This window comes from Pelodiscus sinensis, chromosome 30 (assembly GCF_049634645.1).
Source record: "Pelodiscus sinensis isolate JC-2024 chromosome 30, ASM4963464v1, whole genome shotgun sequence".
Classification (NCBI taxonomy): Eukaryota; Metazoa; Chordata; order Testudines; family Trionychidae; genus Pelodiscus; species Pelodiscus sinensis.
Window position 1 is genome coordinate 13564469 of NC_134740.1, and position 14328 is coordinate 13578796.

At 50.5% G+C, this 14328-nt stretch overlaps 2 protein-coding genes across 2 annotated transcripts; both read right to left on the reverse strand.

Annotated features, from left to right (window-relative positions):
* Positions 1–265: 265 nt before the first annotated feature.
* Positions 266–1201, reverse strand: LOC142821310 (olfactory receptor 14A16-like). The gene has a single exon (XM_075912184.1). The coding sequence runs from the start codon at positions 1199–1201 to the stop codon at positions 266–268; it is 936 nt and encodes a 311-aa protein (XP_075768299.1).
* Positions 1202–12197: 10996 nt separating this feature from the next.
* Positions 12198–13133, reverse strand: LOC102451849 (olfactory receptor 14A16-like). Its single transcript, XM_006132677.2, has one exon. The coding sequence runs from the start codon at positions 13131–13133 to the stop codon at positions 12198–12200; it is 936 nt and encodes a 311-aa protein (XP_006132739.2).
* Between the last annotated feature and the right edge of the window lie 1195 nt (positions 13134–14328).

A 14328-nucleotide genomic window follows, 5' to 3' on the forward strand; every position in this document is an offset into this window, starting at 1 on the left:
GGAAGAGCTACTTTGAGATCCATCAGTGAGCGCCTGTGCAAGTTGATATGTTCCCAACAAGTCTCTGTGTCTTTCCACTGTGTCTGATTTGGGATTTGCTACTATTGTAGTCTCAAGAAATGTGATATACTGCCTTTTCCTCTATAAAAGATCGCGTGTGCTTCGTTTAAGCATAACAATTGCACCTTGTGCTCCCAAGGTTACAATCTGGTCCTCCGTTGATAACGCCAAATGAAATCGTGACCCAGGACGGATGAAGGACGTTTTATTTCCTGGAGAGTAATCTCCACTTAAACAGTTTCTTCAATGCTTCTTTGAGTTCCCTGTTCCTCATGCTGTAGAGGACCGGATTCATGACTGGAGGCACAATGGTGTAGAGAATACTAAGCGCAAGATCCAGGCCTGACGGAGCGCTGGAGGTGGGTTTCAGGTTGGCGATGCAGCCTGTGCTGAGGAACAAGGAGATCACAGCGAGGTGGGGGAGGCAGGTGGAGAAGGCTTTGTGCCGGCCCTGCTCCGAGGGGATTCTCAGCACCGCTTTGAAGATCTGCACATAAGACACAAGGATAAAAGCAAAGCAATTAAAAGCCAAAACTGCACCAAAGGCCATAACCCCAAGCTCACTGCGGTAGGAGTCGGAGCAGGCCAGCCTGAGCAGCTGGGGGATTTCACAGAAGAACTGGTTGATGTCGTTGGCCTGGCAGAAGGGAAACCAGAAGGTGTTCTCGGTGTGCAGGGCAGCGTAGACGATACCAGAGAGCCAGGCTCCGGTGACCATATGAACACAAGCTCTCCTGTTCATCACTTGCTCGTAGTGCAGAGGTCGGCAGATGGCCATGTATCGGTCATAGGCCATGACGGTGAGAAGGGCAAAATCAGTAGAAGAGAAGAGGACAAAGAGAAAGACTTGGGCGACACAGGCATGGTAGGAAATTGACCTGGTGTCCAGGAGGGAGTTGGCCATGGATTTGGGGATGGTGACGGAGATGGCGCCGAGGTCTAGGATCGACAGGTTCCCCAGGAAGAAGTACATGGGGGTGTGGAGATGATGGTCGAGTGCTACAGCTGAGATGATGAGAAGATTCCCCATCAGGCCTGCCAAGTAAATCACCAGAAACACCAAAAAGTGCAGAATCTGCAGCTCCCGCACGTCGGAGAACCCCAGGAGCAGGAACTCGGTCACGGTGCTTCCGTTGGACATTGTCTTCCTCGGCACGTGCTGCGATGGCTGCGGAGAAAAGAACACAGAGAGATCTTGGATTCATCATCGATCGTTCTCTGAAAACACGACCTTGTGTGCAGCAGCTATCAAAAAAAACCAAACAGAACGTTAGGAATAATTAAGAAAGGGACAGAGAACAAGACAGAGAATATCGTATTGCCTCTCTAAAACCATGGGATGCCCACATCTCGAATCCTGCCTACAGACCTGTCACCTCATCTCAGAAAAGATACTTTGGCATTGGGAAAGGTTCAGAAAAGGGCAACAAAAATGATGAGAACTTTGCAACGGGTCCCAATGGAAGAAAGACGGAGACTTTTCAGTTTAGAGAAGAGGAGACTAAGGGCGGGATCTGATAGAGGTCGATAAAATTGTGACTGGAGTGGTAAAAGTGAAGAAGTAAAAGTTATTGACTTGTTCTCATAATGTAAGTACTAGGAGTTCCCCAAATGAAATGAAGAGGCAGCAGATTTAAAAGAAACCAAAGGAAGTTTTTCTTCACACAACACACAGTCAACCTGTGGAACTGTGTGCCACATGATATTGTGAAGACCAGGATTTTAAAAGGTTCAAAGAAGAGCCAGATAAATTCATGAAGGTTCGGTCCATCAATGGCTATTAGCCGGTATGGGTAGGGATTGGGTCCCTGGCCTCTGATTGTCAGGGCTGGGAATGGGTGACAGGGGAGAGGTCACTGGATGGTTCCCTGTTCTGTTCTCTCCCTCTGTGGCACCTGGCACTGGCCACTGCGGGCCGACAGGACACTGGGCGGGATGAACCTTTGGTCTGCCCCAGTCTGGCCATTCCGATGTTCTTACAGACGGGGTGGGGATCAGGGTGATACACGGAGCCGTCCCGATTCCCTGCAGCCACTTCTCATGTGGGGGTGTCCACCCTGCCCAGCGCCTGCCCCACTACTCACTAGGGACGGTGAGTGACCCTGCTGGTGTCCATGTGCCCAGCTCTGGTATCATCTGTGATGCTGCCTCCGATTGCCCCAGCTGACAATCTTGGGCCGGGTTCAACGCTGTCATGTGGAGTGACACTACACATCCGAACACAACAGCGCTGGCCCAGCGGCACCCCCTCTGGGCTCCACCCACCGGCTGTGCACATGGGTGTGAAACTCTCACACTCGCCCTGTCTGAAAAGCTGCCCTGCAGTGTGACCTATGGCTGTTCCCACCCTCTGCCTCAGTTTCCCCCCTCTCTCAGTCTCCCCTGTCCTTGGTACTGAAAACAGCGTCACAGGGCGGACACAGAGCTAGAAGAGCAGATCTGGGCTCTGACAGCACCAACCGCCTCCGTGTGGTTGGACCGAGTCCAGACGGACAGCCCTTGGCTGGGGGCTTTGACTCTTCCCAGCTTGAAAAGCCTGGGGCGGAGGATTCATTGCTGGTGAGACAGCCACTTAGCTCTACGCTCTGTGATTTAGCAGCCTGGACGTAACCCTTTGGAGCAGAAACAGACCCCAGTGCCACAGGGCGAGGCGGTTCAGCCCTGCGACCTTCTTGGAGAACAGGAACGTGGCCACGCGGGTGTCCAGTGAAACATCTCATTTCGGGCGGGCCACTATTTTCCATTCACTTATTTCAAAGAAAAGGGGGGTTCCTGGGGAGCCCATTTTTCAGGGAGGCGCCTGGGACAGTAGAAAAACACTGCAGGCATTGGGAACCTGAAAACGTTTTGACCGCACAGATCAGCCACGCTTTTCACCGCTGTTCTGCACTTTGCAGCCAACGCAGGCCGCTATTCACGGAACAGAACCCAACGAGATCGGTTTCCCTGTTTCTAGGGCGAGTCTTTTTATTCCCACATTGGTAACAGAGGACTCAGGGCTGCTCCGGATGTTTGATCAAACACACACTTGCAAAGAGACCCCCCTTGCAGCTCTGGGGCTGGTACTCCCGGCATGTCAATCACCCCCCATCTCATGGCCCCCGAAAACTCACCGTAGTGCTCAGGGGGAGGTGTCCTGGTGTGGGAGGCATTTACCTGCCCAGTGTCCTCAGTCCTCTGTGTGTGTGTGTGTTTCCGAGAAAAGGTTTAACGTCCGTGTCTTTACTGCTAGGACCGGGGTCCCGTCGCAGAGGGCAGCCAACAGGCCAACAGATGCCCCGTTATATAGGAAGAGCTTATTACACCTTAGATTTTAGCTGCTAGGATGCAGAATCCCTTCGCAGCCGGCAGTCTGGGAAAGACTGAGAGATGCCCCAACGGATCTGTCACCTGGGAGTGACACGATCCAAACGCCCAAGCTCTTCCTATACCTGTCCCTTAAGACCGGCTGAAGTTCTTTTAAATTGTGCTTGGTTCTGTTACAGCAACTGAAGGAGTCAGGTTAAAACTTAAACAGTTACAGGTTTATTAAAAAGACTTATAAAGGCATATGGTTACAATGGCTATTGCTCTATTTCTTAACTGCTAGCAAATATAGATTTTAAAAAATAGTTACGAAGAAAATAAAGATAGAAAATAGAAATAATGGTACCAAGTGACAGCTTAATCTTTAAAGAGCTCTAAGTCTATGTGTACACTTAAGACAAAGGACACATCCAGGTACAAGTTTTACCCCCTTCTGTGCCTCTCGACTCCAGCGGGTCAAGCCAGGGCCGGTCTCTCAATTCCTAGGAAAGACGAATACGAGGTGGGCGTCCTCGTGGAACCTCGGGAGATCAAACACCTAACCCGACCAGCAGATAGATGGTAGATTGACGCTCAGAGTAAATGTGCTGCTGGACCCATCTTTATACCCCTATGGGCCCGTATCCTCTTTCTTATCTTAAGATGCCAAATTGTACTGGTCCGTTTTGTGACGCCAGTTCTTACAAGCAAGTTTCAACTTAATTTACACTTGCAAGAGAGATAACTAAATTGTGAGTACTGGACATTTTTTATTGGGTGAGAGATTCCTCCCCCCGCGGACGGCTGTGTGTTCGTATCAATATGGGTTAAGTCAAGGGCACTCCTTAGCAGCCTCTTGGTCAGCAATTGGCGTATCTCTGTTTACAGCCATTCACGGTCACAGCAGCCTTCTGCTCTGTGTGCCCTGTATGCTCCAGGCAAGCAAAAATGGATGTTACAGGGGGGTTCCTGTCTGGCTACACTGGCTCATCTCCGTGTCCATCCGTCCTGGCCCATCTCTCCTTTGTCCATCTGCTGTGTCTCCAGCCCAGCCTCACATCCCCAGCGTGGCTGGGTCTCTGGCAGCCCCTGACAGCCCCTGACAGATGGGGACCAGCTCCCCAGACTTGCTCCCTATGCCCCCGGGGGCAGACTGGGTGGGACGGGGCAGGACCAGGGATGCAGGACTAAAGCTCTTCCTACCTCTGGAGCTGATCGCAGCTTGGGCCAGCTTCAGACACTGATAGTCACAGCGCTGTCCTGGCCTAGAGCGGTCGAGGGCTCCGGACCCCTCACTGGTTTGAAGCAGCCTGGTTCTTCGTTAATGCTGCCTAATTATCTTATAGTGAGCTTCCTCCTCACCCCACCCACACACACTTTGCATCAGCAGCTCTGGGGAGCACCCACCAAGGGACCCATCATGTCGCTGGCTCAGGGCGGGTCCCTGTGACGTGGGGGCCGAAGAAAACAGGCTGAGAGCTCAGGCCGGGCCTCACGCGAGGTCGACCCAGACAGCGCCACAGAACCTCTGTCCGGAGGGGGGCCGGTGGCTTTTGGAGCTTTGATAGGGGGACGACATTTATCCCCCGCAGCCGGGAACTGGCCCTGAAAGGTGTTTCCAGCCCATGGCCTGGGAGTCGAGCCAGAGAGAAACCTTCTTCCCCCACCTGCACCCCAAATGAGGGTGGGGACACTTCAACCCACAGGCCTCCATTCAGGCGTGGCCTCTGGGGGGCTGCCCTCTGTCCCGGCTGGGGGAGAACCTGGCCCCATCAGTAGGGAAGGTGCTCTGCCCGGTGGGTTCAACGTTCTCTTCCTTCGGAGGAGTCACACTCGCTGGGGGGCAGCTCTGGGGGCTCACGGTGGCCGGTCCAGAGCTCTCCTTCCCTGGGGCCCAGAGCCGGCCGACCACTGTGGCCTGGGCTGAGCGACACGCCTCCCCCTTCCCCGGGCGGTTCCCCTGAAGATTTGAAGCGAAACGCGCCCTTCATGGGATGCGGGTGAGAGGCAGGGCGGAACTGGCTTCGAACTCCCATTGGCAGGCCCCATTCCTGCCCTGCAGTGCTGGTCGCTCCAGCCCTGCCCTGGAGAGACGCTTCCTGCATCCTCCCTGTCCCAGCGTTATCCCTGCAGTTTCTGGATTTGGTTTCTGATTCTGGATTTGGTTTCTGACTCCCAGAAACTCTTCTCTCCAACATCCTTGGATCCTGGATCATAGGCCAGGGTCCCTGCCTGCAGTGGGAGCCCAGTGCCATGGCCTGCAAGCCCCACGTCCACCAGTTCGTGTCAGGTGTCTGAGGGGTTCCAGGTTCCAGGCCATGGAGCTGGGCTCCTGGAGTCCTCGAGCGCATGGCTTGGGGGCAGCCTGGGCCAGAAAACTGAGGATGGCCAGAGGCCCAGGCCAGCCAACTCCTTGTTTCGGCCCCTGGGACCGGAAGCCTTCTCCAATGTGGAGCGAGAACAGGCTCTGGAAATGACATCAGGTCAATGCAGGAGAAAGGAGGCACGATTCTTGGTGCAGGACTCTAAGGGGACAGTGCAAATCTGGTAGATGGAGATCCACGCACTGGCTCAGAGTTGGTTGAGCCACCCCCGATCCCTGCCCACAGCAGCTGATACCAGCTGCCGCAGAGGGAGTGAACAGAACAAGGAACCACCTGATGATCCCTCCCGTCACCCATTCCCAGCTTCTGACAAACAGACTTTATAGCCATTGATGGACCTTTCCTCCATGACTTTATCTAGTTCTTTTTTGAACTCTGTTGAAGTCCTGACCTTTACAACCTCCTGTGGCAAGGGGTTCCATAGGCTGACTGTGTGCTGGGTTGGGTTGGGTTGGTTTGGCTGTGTTGGGTTGGTTTGGGTTGAGCTGAGTTGAGTTGAATTTAGTTGGGTTGGGGCTTCTTGGGAAGCTGCTGTAGGGCAAAAGAGCTGAATCAAAGATGGTCTCAATACTTCTGATTGATCTCACACTTTTATTTTACCATCACCTATCCCCCAGAAGCAGGTAGCCAATGCCTTATCTTGGAAGAGGACACATAGCCACACCTACATCAAGCTGACACATCTTCAAGCCCTATCATTCCTGGGCCATGCTATTCTCCAATATCTGCCATCATTTATCTATTCAGTGAAGAAGTAAGATATTCACAGCACCTTAACACCTCTCAAAGACCAGTTTTAACCTAGCTGTTCATTACATTGAATTTCATATTCAAGGCTCCTTTGACTATCAAGCATACAATTGTATTTATAGAAGAATTTTAATAGGCAATACAACTAGCAGGAATACCTGGGGATTTGAACCCAGGTCTACAAAGTGCTAAGCACCTGCATTCCCACAGGGCTGCCTTTATATCTAGTAGTCACCCTTCTCTCCAATCTGTGGTGGTTGAAACTCAAAGGAAGTCCTGCCCACTGAAGGAATTTGACTGACTCTGGATTTAGGAGTCCCTGATTGGCTCATTGACACCATATAAACTCATGGGCTGTAACAGGAAGCGGTCAGAGCCTGGCTGATGGAGGGGTGGGTTCAGTGATGATTGTGACCTTGGGAAGGCAGGGTGGAGGCAGTGGATACTGGCTGGCTATGCCAGGCCTGCAGAGGCAGACAGAAGAGAGAACCTGGCTTGGCAATGGGTCTGGGGAAAGCATTTTGTAAGCATGGATACAAGCCAGGCACAAGAAAAGGACAGGCTCCCTGCAGCCCGATGAAAGACCAGCAAATAGGGGGCAGGAGAAGGGAATGAGGGGGAAATAACCAATAATAACAACCGTAGACAAGGACTTTAAGGAAGTGATTTTCCACTCCCCAGAGAAGGGCAGGATGGATCCCAAAAAAAGGGCTGGAGATTGAACAAGAGCTAAGATGTTGTGGCATTCTCAGGGCTGTGAGCTGGGCAGGTGGACATCTGGGTCCCCTCAGTTCTCTCACCTAAGTTGTCTCTTACGTGGCCTGGCTGTGGCCTCCTCCCTTGGCATTTGCCCAACAGCTCTGCACTCAAGTGCTTCTGATCCCAGCCCTGCTGTTGGGTCGCAGATAGTTCCAAGATCAGAGCTATGATAAAGCCTTCAAAGGTTACGACTGGTGCCAGGTTGTTGGTCGCTATGAGGGCAGTGGAGGGAGTTGATTTGTAGGACGACAAGCACAAATTCAAGGCAACAAGCACAAATTCAAGGGTGGCAAATCTCCCAGGTGTACGTCCCCATCTGTTCCACACCCGTAGTCAGGACATGTATTGGCCAAACATGAGTTTTGATTAGAAAGGGGAGATTTATAGGCTACACAGTATCTAGGATTCACTCCACACCCAGTTTAATGCCCATGATGGGACTGTGGGGATGGTCACCTCACTTCCTGGACTTTCCATTTAGATCGGGGGGGGGGGGGGAGAGGGTGAATCTGTGGGCTGCAGAGCCACAGAAAAATCGTTGGAGGCCTCACAAAAATGAAAACAAAACAAAACAAACCAACCATGATTCTGGAACTCGAGAAGCCATTCTCCCTCTTTACTCTGTGCAGATTAGGAGTGTTGCCTGCTCTTCAAAGTATGGCGGATCTGCATGACTAGCTTCTGTGATCCAAGCTGGGATTTTCCCCAGACACCTCATTCAAACACACTGGTTAAGACAAAGCCTTATTATTAACTACAGAAAGATACAAAGTGATGCTAGGGGATAGCAAACAGGTCAAAGGAGATTATCTAGCAAATAATAAAAATGAAAAGTAAGTCTAAAGTACTAGGAGGATAGGATCTGACTCAGCAGTTTCTCATCCTGATTCATGATATAATCAGTCCACCAACTTTCCATGCACAGCCTACAATGGTTTGTACCTGTGACCAGCACTTCTCTCAGTCAAGGTTTTGTTCCTCAGGTCTTTCCAGGAGCTTGTGTGGGGAGTGAGGCCAAGAGGTGATGTCAAACCCACCTTAGATAGCTCCCCCGCTCCCCCCCACACTTTTGACATTAAAGATTTGTTCCAATTCAAGCTCCCAGTCCAGTTTGTGGGTAAAGACAGGTATCAAAATGGAGCTCCGTGTCATGTGTATGAGGGCATGGATTGCACTCTAAGCAAGTTTGCAGATGACACTTAGCTAGGGGGAGAGGTAGTTACCCTGTAGGGCAGGGAGAGGGTCCAGACTGACCTAGATAGATTAGAGGATTGTGCCAAAAGAAATCTGATGAGGGTCAGCAAGGATAAGTGTAGACAGAAGAATCCCAAGCATTCTTACAAGCTGGGGACCAGCTGGTTAATTAGCAGTTTTGGAGTGGATGACAAGCTGGAAATGAGTGAACAGGGTACCCCTGTAGCTAAGACAGCTAATGGCATATTAGGTTGCATTAGGAGGAACATTGCCAGCAGATCTAGAGAAGTGATTATTCCCCTTTATTGGGCTCTTGTGAGGCCAGCCCTGGAGTATTGTATCCAGTTCTGGACACCCACAACAGAAGGATGTAGATGCTTTGGAAAGGATCCAGCAGAGGGCAACCAAAATGATCGGGGGGCTGGAGCACATGACCTACGAGCAGGGACTGAGGGATTTGGGTTTGTTTAGTTTGTAGAGGAGAAGAGTGAGGGGGGATTTGAGAGCAGCCTTCAACTTCCTGAAGGGAGGTTCTAAAGCGGCTGGAGAGAGGCTGTTCTCAGTAGTGACAGATGAGAGAACAAGGAGCAATGGGCTCAAGTTTAGTGGGAGAGATCTAGGTTGGCTGTTAGGAAAAACGTTTTCACTAGGAGGGTGGGGAAGCACTGGAATGGGTTCCCTAAGGAGGGGTTGAAATCTCCATCCCTAGAGGTGTTTAAGTCTCAGCTTCACAAAGCCCTGGCTGGGTTGATTTAGTTGGGATTAGTCCTGTCTTGGGCAGAGGGCTGGACTTGATGACCCCCTGAGGTCTCTTCCAGCCCTGGGGTTCTATGAATTCTATGTGCTATGGTCACATCTCCTTGCATGCTTTGCTGCATCATAGCATGCCTCCTCATAGACTGCCTGAAACATGATCTAGATGGCGCTTGGTCCTGCTGTGAGGGCAGGGGACTGGACTCGATGACCTCTCGAGGTCCCTTCTAGTTCTAGAATTCTATGATTTATGGGAAGGGTCACCTCTTCCAGAAGTCAGGAGCTAGCATGATAGCTGATGGCTTTTTTCACTTTCAAAATTAAGTCCCTTTGTTTCGGTTAGTGAGTTTGAGAAGGACCCTTACCAAATTCCCCTTGGGTTCCCCAGGGACAAGTAGGGCAGCCAATTTACATAGCTACAAAATCCTCAAACTTGAAGGAGCAGAGACGTTAAGATTGATTTAGCTCTAAGGCAGGTCTCAACTGGAGTCTCTCTACTATCTCATCATTCAGCAGTCCAGGGATGAGGATCTAGGTGGGACACTCCATTTTCCTTCCCTAGCACAGTCGGTTCCTTCATATTCCTTGTAAATAGAACATCATATCCCAGAAGAGCCGTCAAGGGTCCATCGCTTTGTTGGTAACATGCTCTGAGAATCGTGCTCCATGTGAAACTAGGGGAATTCTCCCGGCAAGTCCACTGCTACCAATGTGGAAAAAATGATGGGTTCTAAAAATTGGGGATAACTGATTTTTAGAGACCTCCCATGTCTGTGACTCTATAAGGGCATGACATGGAACCCAATGGATCTAATGGAAACAGGTCCTTGGACTTGAATGCACTTTGGTTTATGCCCTATTTCAGCCCATGTGATCTTTCCTCTCCTCTCCTCTCAATTTGATTTTGGAATCATTCAAATAAGAATTTCTTCCTAGCTTTTCTCAGGGATTCCTTCATCTCTTTGTTTCTCAGGCTATAGATGAGGGGATTGGCCAGCGGGGTCAGGACTGTGTAGGCAACAGAGAGAACTTTTTTCATGTCCCCCAGTTGGTCACTGGCTGGGAACATGTAGACAATGAGCAGCATTTTGCAGTAGATGCTCACCACGATGAGGTGGGAGGCTGTGACGTAGTGGGGGTACTTGCTGGGCTGTGGTGACCCCTGCTGTCTGGAGCAAGACCCAGCAGGGAAAACCTCACTATGCAAAGGTGATGCCAAACTTGTTGAACCAGACACCCCCCATGGAGAGGAACAAAGGAAGGGAGAATGCTGCCCTGGCTGGGGGGCAGGGCTGGAAGAGGGTTAGTTAGTTGCTGTCTGGGAGCATGGAGGAGACAGCCTAGGGAAAGGGGCTGGAGTTTAGGGGCCCAGTCTCCCCCATCTCAAGGGGGCCTGAGGCATCCTAGCCCAGCTCTGTGACCAGATTCCATCTGTGCTGTATCCTGGAGAGGCAATAAACTTCCTCTATTCCACTGGCTGGTGCAGTCTGTTTGTGCCATTTCGGGGTGCAGGAGACGGGGGACCCCCAACGCGCCATCACAGAGGCATAGGTGGAAAAGGGCTTTTGCTGCCCGCTGGTGGAAGGGATCCTCAGGATGGTGGTGATGATGAAGACATAGGACATCACGGTGAGCAGGAACAAGACCAGCAAGACAATTAAGATGAATGCGAAAGCCAGAGTTTCCATCATCTGAGGGTCATTGCAGGAGGTACGTATCAGAGGAACAAGATCACAAAAGAAATGGTCGATAGAGTTGGGGCCACAGGAAGTTAACTGGGATACCGACAAAGTTCTTATGCCACTAACTAGGAAGCCACCTAGTCATGACCCACCTGCCAGCCGCAGCCAGGCCCTGCCCCTTATGAGGACCACGTAATGTAGTGGGTGGCATATTTCTAGGTACTGGTCATAAGACATAACTGATAAAGATAACACACTGGAAACAGACTGGCACAGTGAAATCCATAGACTTAAAAAGGAAAAAGGATTATAAAAGCAGGGTGCTTTGCTATGGAACTTTAGGTTCATCTTGACACCAACTCCAGGAGAGCATCGGATCGCGACTGACAGAGCCCGGCTCCCCCTCTGTGATCGATCTGGCTGATCACTAAGTTGATCCAGACTCTGGAGGCATGTAGATTAGACAGATCGGCAGAGGGAAATGAAGCCGCGATTAAAAAATCGCAGCTTCATTTAAATTTAAATGGCTGCCCTGCTCTGCCGATCAGCTGTTTGTCGGCAGATCGGGGCAGTCTGGACATGACGCGCCGACAAAGAAGCCTTTCTTGATCGGCACAGGTATGCCTCGTGAAACCAGGTTTACCTGTGCCGATCAAGAAAGGCTTCTTTGTTGACACGGCGCGTCCAGACTGCCCCGATGTACCGACAAACAGCTGATCGGCAGAGCGGGGCAGCCATTTAAATTTAAATGAAGCCGCGATTATTTTAATCACGGCTTCATTTCCCTCTGCCGATCTGTCTAATCTACATGCCTCCGTCGATGGAGGCATGTAGTTTAGACGTACCCTGTGTGTATGGTGTTTGTGTTTGTGAGGGACAGAAATGCATATGCTACTGTTGTATTCTCTATAAATGTGGCATACTGCCTTTGTTTAAGTATAACAGTCGGGTAGGATGGAGTTTATCACAGTATCAATATATAAAATGAGACAGAGATGCACAGAAAGATTTAAGAATACCTACATAGATTCTAAATGCAGGACAATGTAGCACTTTAAAGACTAACAAGATGGTTTATTAGATGATGAGCTTTCGTGGGCCAGACCCACTTCCTCAGATCAAATAGTGGAAGAAAGTAGTCACAACCATATATCATATATACATAGATTCTGATTGTATCCTCACTGGCCTGATCCTTCCGTAACTAACTAGGATTTCATTCAAGGCAGTTAATCTGGATTTACCTCCATCATGAACCTATTGCACCGTGTCCTGGTCCTCCGCTGATAACGCCAAATGAAATCATGGCCCAGGGCGGATGAAGGACATTTTAATATTTGGAGACTAACCTCCACCCAAACAGTTTCTTCAATGCAGCTTTGAGCTCCCTGTTCCTCAGGCTGTAGAGGATCGGATTCATGACTGGAGGCATCACGGCATAGAGAACGCCCACTGCCAGATCCAGGCCTGACGGAGCGCTGGAGGTGGGTTTCAGGTAGGCGAAGAAGCCCGTGCTCAGGAACAAGGAGACTACGGTGAGGTGGGGGAGGCAGGTGGAGAAGGCTTTGTGCCGGCCCTGCTCCGAGGGGATTCTCAGCACTGCTCTGAAGATCTGAACATAAGACACAATGATCAAAACAAAGCAAGTAAAAGCCAAAACCGCACCAAAGGCCGTAACCCCAACTTCACTGCGGTAGGAGTCGGAGCAGGCCAGCTTGAGGAGCTGTGGGATTTCACAGAAGAACTGGTTGATGGCGTTGGCCCGGCAGAAGGATAATCTGAAGGTGTTCCCAGTGTGCAGGGCAGCGTAGATAATACCAGCGAGCCAGGCACCAGTGGCCATGAAGACACAAACTCTCCTGTTCATCACTCTCTCGTAGTGCAGAGGGTGGCAGATGGCCACGTATCGGTCGTAGGCCATGATGGTGAGCAAGTGAAGATCAGTTGAAGTGAAAATGAAAAAAAGAAAGACTTGGGCAACACAGGCAGAGTAAGAAATCACCCTGGTGTCCAGGAGGGAGTTAGCCATGGATTTGGGGACGGTTACGGAAATGGAGCTGAGGTCTAGGATGGACAGGTTCCCCAGGAAGAAGTACATGGGGGTGTGCAGATGGTGGTTGACAGCGACAGCTGAGATGATGAGAAGATTCCCAATCAGGCCTACCAGGTAAATCGCCAGAAACACCACAAAGTGCAGAATCTGCAGCTCCCGTACGTCGGAGAACCCCAGGAGCAGGAACTCGGTCACGGTGCTTCCGTTGGACATTGTCTTCCTCGGCACGTGGTGCGATGGCTGCAGAGAAAAGGACACAGAGAGATCTTGAAGTCGTCATAGATCGTTCCCTGAAAACATGCTCACCGTGTGCAGCAGCTGTTGGAAAAACCAAAGAGAACGGTAGGAATCATTACGAAAGGGGCAGAGAACAAGACAGAGAATATCGTATTGCCTCTGCATAAAGCCATGGGACGCCCACATCTCGAATCCTGCCTACAGACGTGGTCTCCTTATCTCAAAAAAAGATCTCTTGGCATTGGCAAAGGTTCAGAAAATTGCAAGAAAGATGATGAGAAGGTTTGGAAGGAGTCCCATGGGAAGAAAGACGGAGATATTTCAGTTTAGAATAGAGGAGACTAAGGTGGCGTCTGATAGAGGTCGATAAAATCATGACTGGGGTGGTAAAAGTGAAGAAGAAAAAGTTATTGACTTATTCTCATAAGCTCAAAACTAGGAGGTCACCCAATGACATGAAGAGACAGCAGGTTTAAAAGAAACCAAAGGACGTTTTTCTTCACACAACAGACCGTCAACCTGTGGAACTCCCTGCCAGAGGATATTGTGAAGACCAGGACTTTAACAATGTTCTAGAAAGAACTAGATAAATTCATGGAGGTTAGGTCCATCTGTGGCTATTAGCCAGGATGGGCAAGAAGCGTATCCCTGTCCTTTGTGTGTCAGGGGTTGGGAATGCGTGAGAGGGAAGAGGTCGCTGGATGATTCCCTGTTCTGTTCATTCCCTCTGGGGCACTTGGCATTGGCCACTGTGGACAGATCTGGGCTGGATGGACCTTTGGTCTGACCCAGTCTGGCCGTTCTGCTCTTCTATCTTTATATTCAGTTAAAATATGAACTCTGTCTCTCTCTTAGGTTACAACGATCACATCCGCCCATGATGCCTCCCCATTATGAGTATTTCGAGAGATAAGCTGGGCGAGGTGAGACCTTTTCCCGGACAAATTGACTGAAGCTGATTAAGTGCTAATAAAACCCGATTCTGCACAGGGTTTGTTCTACGCATAATTCTCTTCTCTCCCCTCCAGCAATGGCAACAATTAAACAAAAACTTTTCTGCTGGCTCCCAGGGTGGACCCCTTTGATTTCATGGGTCCGGGGACAGCTCCTGCCTGGAGCCTGCCTTGGAATTTTCAGCAGGGTTCGACTTCAGATGGTCGATATTGGTGCC

Coding starts and splice junctions, on each gene's coding strand:
- LOC142821310 (XM_075912184.1), bottom strand. CDS start 1,201: ATGTCCAACGGAAGCACCGTGACCGAGTTCCTGCTCCTGGGGTTCTCC.
- LOC102451849 (XM_006132677.2), bottom strand. CDS start 13,133: ATGTCCAACGGAAGCACCGTGACCGAGTTCCTGCTCCTGGGGTTCTCC.